Source organism: Vicia villosa, linkage group LG2 (genome assembly GCF_029867415.1).
Source record: "Vicia villosa cultivar HV-30 ecotype Madison, WI linkage group LG2, Vvil1.0, whole genome shotgun sequence".
Taxonomy (NCBI): Eukaryota; Viridiplantae; Streptophyta; class Magnoliopsida; order Fabales; family Fabaceae; genus Vicia; species Vicia villosa.
This window is the reverse complement of record NC_081181.1, coordinates 158,735,473-158,744,987: the sequence shown is the minus strand read 5'-3', so window position 1 is coordinate 158,744,987 and position 9,515 is coordinate 158,735,473. Positions and strand designations below refer to the sequence as shown.

The following is a 9,515-nucleotide window of genomic DNA, read 5'->3' as shown; positions in this document are numbered from 1 at the left end:
CAAATAACACATTGCAAGTCTTGCCTGAGGGACTTAACTTGAAATATCACTTTAGAGATTCAACTTGGAGTATCATATGAGGAATTCAACTTGAAGTCCTGCCCGAGGGACTCAGCTCGAAGTCTCGTCTGAGGGATAGAATTTGAAGTCTCTCCTAAGGGACTCAACTTGAAGTATTTCCCGAGGGACTCGACCTAAAGTCTCGCTTGAAAGACTCAAACTAAATCACCTTGCATTTTAAAAGACCTCGTGTTTAAGGGATTGTGTATTGGAATAATCTCACTATGCATAAAATAAGGTAATCCAAAGGAAAGTAAGACAAGTCAGACACACTAGTATGAACGAGTACATAGTTCGCACTAGATGTCTCCTAAGGTTGGGTTTCTAGTCGCCCACTAGACACAACACTTGTCATATTAGGCATGGATTATCGTATCTCACCCACTTATAAAGCATGGGGAAAGGCATGTCCTTATGCGCTAGAATAATAGGGGAATAACAGTTTCATGTCCCACGCTCCGAAAAAAGGAGCATGATAACCGTGGAACCTTATTTTGCAGGTAATATGGCATCTACTTTTGAAGATGACAACCACCATGATGCTACACTGATAACAACTATGATAAGTTAATCATGAACAATTAGTGGTTAAAGATGCAAACCTAAGTATTATGGTTTAATGAACTTGTCTATCTAATGAGGAAAAATACAATGGAAATAATATGGAGCCTCATATCAAGTGATCTTAAGTAGTGTCAACATAAATAGCATCATATGGCAAAGCTTGTAGAAAATGAATAATCTCCTAATTTAGTAAGTGAGTGAACATATGTAAAGAAAATGGACTTTTTTGTGAAAGTACAGGGCTAAAATGCGCGCACACACTAAATTATTTTCCGAAATGATGTACCAAACGAAAATACTTTTAAAAACATTTGAAAGTTGAATAGATGAATTAGGAGCAATCAAATAAGTCATAGGCAAAATTTTGACTTTTCTAATCAATTAGAGCATATGCAAAATCAACTATAAGTGCACAAACTTAAGGCCCAAGCTAGTTTGAATGCGTCTAAATTTTGTACAACGGTTAGATATCTTAAACTTCAATTTTGAGAACTTACAAATGTATGTTTGCATCATCTAATCTATTACCAACTTGCTCTAATCGACTTGCTAACGGTAAAACGCGTTAAGTGCAAATTCTCTTTTAAGCCAACCTCATGGCTAAAAATAGGGCTCTCATTTCTCATTTCAAACCATCCAAAATTGTGTTTTGACACTTTCATCTCTCACTCTCTAAAACTTTATTTAACTTTCTCTCACTAAATATTTTAGCCAAAAGTCTTTGTAAAAAAAGTTCATTTGTGAGTGAGGGTATATCTGCATTTCTATAAAGGATAGAATTGTAAAATTCACCAAAGAAATCTTTTGTATACACCTTGGTTGAATACTGTCCATTTAGAAATTTATTTGAGTTATAAGCTCATCCTATAAAATGCTTATATTTAGGGATTTTGTGATCAGCCTTAGGTTTGGTTGAAAGATTATCCAGTGTTAAAATCTCCATAGGTTCTTAGTCAGCCCCGTAAAAACTAAGATAGGTTGAAGCTCATCCCGATATTAAAATTTTCATAGGTTCAAAATTAGTCTGATTAAAATCTCACATGTTTTTGGTTAGCCTAGTTAAAACCAAGGTATTGAGCTCAGATTTTCTGGAATTTGAAGACTAACCGCACTAAAGTCCGTGTTCGTGGAAAGAAGACTAATCGCTTCAATCCACCATTAGAAATGAAGACTTTCTGCCTGACTCTCAACAATATATTGAAGAAAAGACGCAAACGCCCACATCCATCGTCTTGTAGTAATTGGTTGAAGATCAACCATCATTTCCTTGTATAAGGGGGTTCGTCAGTCTTTCATTCTAATAGCTCTCAACTATCATTGGAAACTCTCAAGTCAATTCTTGGGAAGAGAAGTAGGTCATTTTTATTTGACCGAACCTCTATAATTCTTGGTGGTGTTCCTCTTTTCCCTTAACTTTTATTTTCCGCATTTATTCTTTTTCGCTGCTTAGTTTGTGAAAATGTTTTTAAACTCTGATTTTGCTTGCCAAAAGTTTTCAAAACCCAATTTTTTTAAACTACAAAATTCATCCCCCTCCCTCACCTCTTGTGTGTGAAGTTTCAAGTACAACAATTACCACTCTCTAAATCCAAAGATCTAAGCCTAAAAGATCTCTCTCTTAAGACCTCAATTATAGGGTAGAAGAAAGAATAAGAATTTTTCTTTAGCCACCTCCCTATGGGGGTCACCCCCAGCGAAATCCCAAAATTACCCCTGCTTCGGAGATGTATCTCCGAAGTTTTTTTTTTTTTGAATTTTTTTTGAATTCGGAAATGAATCTCCGAAACACCAAAAAATTCAAAAAATTTACAAGTGCCTTTTCTTAATTATTCACCATTACAGGACAAAAATGAGTTGTAATCAACCTGATTTGAAATTTCTAAGTGCCTTTTCTTTCTCCCCCGCCACTCTCAGACGGTTACCTTTTAAGAAATGTGGTAACACTTTCCTACTTAAAAGCCTGCTCTCTCACCCATTTTTCCTCCATATGTTGCAGCTCCGGTTGGTCGTCTCAGAAGGCGGTTAGGTTCCCTAACCGACCTGGTTACGGTCAATTGGGAAGGTAAATTCAAGTTCGTGCTAATCATTTTCAGTTGCGAGTGGCTGATAAGGATCTACACCACTATGATGTAAGTATAGTTTGCTCATAAGTTTTTTGAACTTTAAGTGTATAGTTTGTGTTGTTGTTTATTATGTTGGTAAGTTACAATGTGGTATGGATTTCTAGAGGATCAGGACTTTCTAACCTGTTGCAGCGTCTCCTCCATCGTCTTCCTACTTAAAAGCCTACTCTCTCACCCATTTTTCTTCCAATCACAATGTCTAGCTTGTAACCGCTTTCATCACAATGTCTAGCCGCAGTGGAGGAAACCATCCCGAATATCGCCGGAGTCAACCATCTTCTGCACATGCTTAACAATCATCCGTCAATGCTGCAGGATCAGGCCGTGGTGGTGGTGGCCATGGCTCTCGCGGTGGACGTACCGCCGGTTCTTCTTCCTCCGGACATCCACCTCCTCCGTCATATATATGAGAATCAATCGGGTTAAACTTGACTAAAGCACGCTTCATATATGTGAATGTACTAGTACTCATTAACTGTTAAAATGATAACAGCTATGTTAACAAAAGGACAACAATTTCTACACCTCTTGGTAAAAACAGTAAAAGTAAAGAAAGTGTAATTACCGAGAATATGAAAAGGAGGAGGTAGGTGAACAAGGGTTGGGTTTGGTTCAGTGATGTGAAGAAAGTGAATCGATGTAAAAACAGTAAAAGTAAAGAAAGTGTAATTACCGTGTTTAACAATATGTAACTTTAACCTTATGTAATGTGATCGATGTAATCTTCATCTGATTAAATAAAGCGAATCGTTCTTGTTTGTTATTTTTCTTCTGTCCAGACCTTATTTCGGAAGTACATTTCCGAATTCCTCCAAGGGGGGTGAATTCGGAGATGCACTTCCGAATACACCAATTTTCTGAAAACAACTTTATTTCGGAGATGCATCTCCGAAATCAATATTTTTCATTAAAATATTCACCTTTTCGGAGATACATTTCCGAAAACACCTTTTTTTCTAATAAAAATACGTTTTCGGAAATGAACTTCTGAAACAGGGGGCATTTTAGTAAATTCACCAGAGGTGACCAAGAAGGATAGGAGGTGGGTGAAGAAATTTCCAAGAACAATTATTCACCAAAAACTATAGATATTCTCACTACATTTCGTAAGTAAGCTCTAAACACCATCAATAATAACCATAAACATCATGTAACCCTTCAAATACAGAGCTACCTTAATAATAATAATAATAATAATAATAATAATAATAATAATAATAATAATAATAATAATAATAATAATAATAATAATAATAATAATAATAATAATTTGCCCACTATGTTTTAAATTTTATGAAGTTTCACACTCATTGGAATCATAAAGAAAGTCCACGTAGTTGGTAAGTATATTTTGCCCACTAGAATAAAATAATATTAAATTATCAAGACTACGTTAAGTAATTATTAATTAGTAGAAGTTTTTGCAATTTACTAACAAATATATAAGACCATGTCAGAATGTGGGAACATAAATATTAACAAATTAAATATGTGTGTGGGTCATTTTGATCTTGGAAAGAAGAAGTAGTATACGTATTTGTTGAAGAATGATTCATCTAATGTTCACCTAATACTAAAAAAAAATTACACACACCTTGGTTTAATTAAGATTTACTAGGTCTTTGTACACTTGTGCAAGTAATATTATAGAGTTGTTCAGTTTCCCCTCCTTATAAATAGACGTTATGTTTGCATTGTAAAATATAACTCAAACTTGCACAATCATATATACAAAAAGAATTGCTTCAAAAGTAATGAAGACTACTTTCTTGTTTGTGACAGCCTTGGCCTTAGCATCTTGTGCATTTGCCTTTGATCCCAGCCCTCTACAAGACTTTTGTGTAGCTATCAATAACACCAATGGTATGTATACTTTTTTAAATAACAAAAATACTCTCTTAATACTTATTTATTTGTTTTTACTAATGAATCATGTACCTAGAGTTTCACCAATTTTATCACCGATTTTATCATCGATCTAACAACATTAAGAGTACTATGTAATTGATCTTGAATTAATTTGTTTTGCAGTATTTGTGAATGGAAAAGTCTGCGAGGATCCAAAACTTGCTACACCAGAAGATTTCTTTTTCTCCGTCAAAGAAGGAAACACATCAAATTCACTCGGTTCAAAAGTAACACAAGTGACGGTGAATGAGATACTAGGATTAAACACTCTTGGTATCTCTCTTGCGCGTGTTGACTTTGCACCTAAACGTCTAAATCCGCCACATATTCACCCTAGAGGTACTGAGATTCTTATAGTGTTGGAAGGTACTCTCTATGTTGGTTTTGTTACTTCCAATCCACAAAACCGTCTCATTACAAAAGTACTCAACAAAGGAGATGTATTTGTGTTTCCAATTGGTCTCATTCACTTCCAATTGAACGTGGGTTACGGAAATGCGCTTGCTATCGCTGGACTTAGCAGCCAAAATCCAGGTGTTATCACTATTGCAAATGCTGTATTTGGATCTAATCCAAAAATCTCTTCGGATGTTCTCACCAAAGCTTTTCAAGTAGACAATAAGATAGTGGACAATCTTCAAAAACAGTTTTGGACGGACAACAATTAAAACATGATACTGAAGTTGTGTGTTTAAGATTTTATCCAATCAATTATATTGATTATTGGAATAGTTATAATTAAATAAAATTATACCATTGAATAAAATGCAAGGTTTGATATGAACCTTGCTCTTATAAGCATGTTTGTATTATTTGAATAAAATTTTAATGTGAAGTCTTATATAATTTATTTTTTTATTTATTTTTTTAATAAGGAAAATTAACGCCTAAAACTAACTCCTAACTCTGAAAGATATCATATTTAGAGCTAATATTCATATTGTTGAAACCCTAACCTCTTCCTCTTTTCCTTACTTTATTATCATTATTGATAATTTGAAGTACCAAATCACAACATTTATCTTTACTCAATTAGATATTTCTAGTCAGGCGTTGGAAGCCTGTCATCCCTAGCCATTACTTTTAAAGAATAAAAATAAAAGAATTTCAAAATCTTTACTTTTAAAGAACTCATTAATATTTCTGCCCATTTTATACATACGTATAAGGGTGTGCTAATCAATTTGGAGATATAGAAAATATTAGTATGTGTGATATAAAACCCAATATGATTACGTTGTTCAGGCCCATGGGCTTTATTTGTTGTGGGATGACAACCGTTTTTCAATTACATGTTCTATACAAACGTTTGAACCTATGGCTATCACACCACTTAAATAAATAATTTTATCTATTACGTACTATTACTTTATCTAAAAATATATATTAAATTAATTCATAGTTTTGTTGACCTTTTCAGCGATTTATGTTTATTATTTTATACTGTATTAATCTTTTACATATTTAAATTTATTATTGTAATTATAATTAAATGAAGGCACTATATAGTTAAACTTTTTAAAATTGTATATTAAATAAGAAAAAATTCATTTTAATTGTACATTATATTGTTAATATATTTAAGCATAAATCAAATTATTTGTTTTAAATATGTTAATAGATTAACCGTTGATCTAAAACTTTATATAAAAAAGTTAAATCAAATTTAAAAATAATTTATAATAGATTATAAAGTAGTGAAATTTAGACTTTAAAAATTTAAATTAAATTAGATTTATGGTTTGCAAAATTTAATATGACTCAAGATGTTCTAAACTTAATCAACATGAACATGAAGCATCCATAAGGCATAATCTAGGGGTGGATAATCGGTCGGTTTAGGTCGATATCGAGCCTAAAAATTAAATCCGGCGTAAATTGTGATTTTATTTTAATAATTCAATTTCGACTAACATCGGGTTTTCATCGGATTCGGTTAGGCGGATAAGTCAGATGGATTTTATCGGTTTAATATTTATTGGAATAAATTTATTAAAATTACTATTCTTTTATAAAATTTAACACATCCATTTTTTAATTGTAAAAAAAAAATTAGAATAATTAAAAAATAATTATTTTTATTATTAATTATTATTATTATGTGATAACATTTCTAATATTATTGACATTATTTTGTCATTATCACACTTTAAACTACAAACTAAATAATATTAAAAACTTTGTAGCGAATATTTTTGTATTATTGTTAAACTATAAAAATGATAATAACCTGATAGTATTGTGACTTTTACTTTTATAATATACTAGCCTTATAGTAATAAAAATAAATAAAATAAATATTAATTAAGTTCTCTCGGATTCAGTTTTTAAAAAAATTAAAATAATCATTCGAGTTCAACTGAAAAAATAACCCTATAATATTTTAATTAAACAACTAAATCAACCTGACATCTGATCTGATTGCACAAAATAACTATAAATTAGTCGATTTAAATCGGGCGAATAAAATTTGTGCACCCTAACCTAAGCAATATGTGGATTTTGAAGTTTAAATATTTGCATTGAAGTGAGGGACAATGGACGTCATGATAACGATGATGTGTAGTGTAGAATTGAATGACCTGTTACAGATAGGGCTATACAGTACTAGTACATACTAAGATACTATGATTGCTCTTGGCTTTGCTTCTTCTGCTTTCTGCGGAACGCTCGTCATCATCATCAATTCATCATACTAAAACTTTTTTTTTGAAAGGCAAAAAATAGATATAATATATATAGGCATAAGAGATGCCTCACACCAGTACATCCATGTTTCTTCAAAACTAAGCCCACAGCAAAAGAAATCCTAAACCCTAAAATCATACTAAAACTAATGCAATGCTTCTCATAATACTAGTATAGGTATATATTATATTTTGGAGCACCCCTTTACTAATATAATTTAATAAAATAGGTTTAATTACAATTTTGGTCTCCTTGTTTTCATTATTTTTTAGTTTTTGTCCCCTTATATTAAAATTTAGAATTTTACTTCCTATATTTTAATTTTTTGAGGATTTTGGTCCCCTACAAATTCGAAGACGATTTTAAATGAAATGACGCTCATATTGATGATGTGTCAGTGTCAATTCAGCAGTGAAATGTTCAAAAAAACTAATTTTATTTAAGATTTAAGTTGAACATGTCATCAATATGAGTTTCATTTCATTAAAAATTGTCTTCGGATTTGAAAGGGAGCTAAAATCCTCAAAAAAACTAAAAGAAAGGGACTAAAAATCAGAATTTTAAAATAGGGGGACCAAAACTCACAAAAAAAAATAATAGGGGGACCAAAATTGCAATTAAGACAATAAAATATTACTTATAAAAAATAGTAATATATATTTAAGGGTTAAATAAATTTTTGGTCCCTCCTATAAATATTGCAGTTTCATTTTTAGTCCCTCCATACTTTTAGGCAACGGTTTTAGTTGGTTTTGGCAACGGGCTTTTTGTAAAAACCGTTGCCTAAAGGCAATGAGTGACTAAAAATGAAAACTGCAATATTTATAGGGACCAAACATTTATTTAACCCTATATTTGAATGAAGTACAACTTGAATTATTATATTATTTAGAAAAAATTTCAGTCTATGATTTGAATCTCTTAGTCATCTGACAAAATTTCAATTATGTCTCGTGCTTTCGTAGATGCACATTCAGAAACACTTTTTTTCAAAAAATTTGATTCTTTCCGTAGGTAGATCTATGAAACGTGTTAAAAACATAGTTTTCCGTAGATGTACATATGGAACATTCTGCAATCCTTTTAAATCACATACATTTCACTCAAAAACTCAATTTTTATAACAAAAAGGAAAAATCAAATCATAGTAAATTAAACTAATACAATTTAAAGGCAATAGTAAATAGTACACACGAAAATACAGCGTATAAATCGTCGACCAACATGTCGAATACATAATCAAAGTAACGTACATAAATGAAATTAAAATACAGATATAAAAAAAGGGTTAAATAAGTTTTTGGTCCCTATAAATATTGCAGTTTCATTTTTAGTCCCTCCTGGATTTTGGCAACGGTTTTAGCTGGTTCTAGCAACGGTTTTTTTGAAAAAATCGTTGCCTAAAGGCAGGGAGGGACTAAAAATGAAAACTACAATATTTATAGGGACCAAAAACTTATTTAACCCTAAAAAAAATCATAGGCATCACTACTGTATGTGTCAGACACCATCTTGCGCCTCTCCTTAGCCTCTGGCCCCGTCTTCGCCTTTGCGTCCACCACACCGTCTGCTGGCTACTCTGCATCTACCGTCAAGTGTCCCACATGTCCCGACACGATGTCGATGGTACAAAAATGTCTCCTCTGCCAGCCTAATCATACAATCCATTACACGCCTGGCATTAGACCCCTTAGGAAAGAAACCATCTACAATGTCTGTCTGTCTCATGTCAGCTATCTGATGACACCAAGGAAGAACATCCTAAGTATGGTCCAACTGAGTCTAAGGAGTCCACAAAATCTCCTTGTGGGCTGGTCTGGACGGTGATTCCAATTCAGTGGGAATCATGTATGGGTGTGACACTATGTAGTACGAGGTGATGTACACGTCGATGCAGCTCCAGTCTACTTATGATATGGTCGCCTGAGCCTCGTCAGGAACCATGTGATAGTCCTAGTCTGCAAAGACATCATCTAGCTGCCGATGAGTCATGGCGATAGGAGCGGAGAGAGTAGGTCGCGAGGTATCGTCTATTGGTAGCCAAACTGACGGATGACGCGCTCCAGAAGATAACGGACAATAATGGTCGAACTGGCAGTCAACTATTCAGATATAAGGTGATGTCATCCCACGAAACCGTCTCACAATGATCAGCATATCATTCATATCGGA

The 9,515-nt window shown here is 32.9% G+C and overlaps 1 protein-coding gene across 1 annotated transcript; it reads left to right on the top strand.

The window, feature by feature from the left end:
* Positions 1-4,468: 4,468 nt before the first annotated feature.
* On the top strand, positions 4,469-5,485 carry LOC131647209 (putative germin-like protein 2-1). The gene is made up of 2 exons (XM_058917121.1): positions 4,469-4,610; positions 4,779-5,485. Exons 1-2 carry the CDS (start codon positions 4,502-4,504, stop codon positions 5,321-5,323), a joined length of 654 nt encoding a protein of 217 aa, XP_058773104.1. The 5' UTR covers positions 4,469-4,501; the 3' UTR covers positions 5,324-5,485.
* Positions 5,486-9,515: the final 4,030 nt, after the last annotated feature.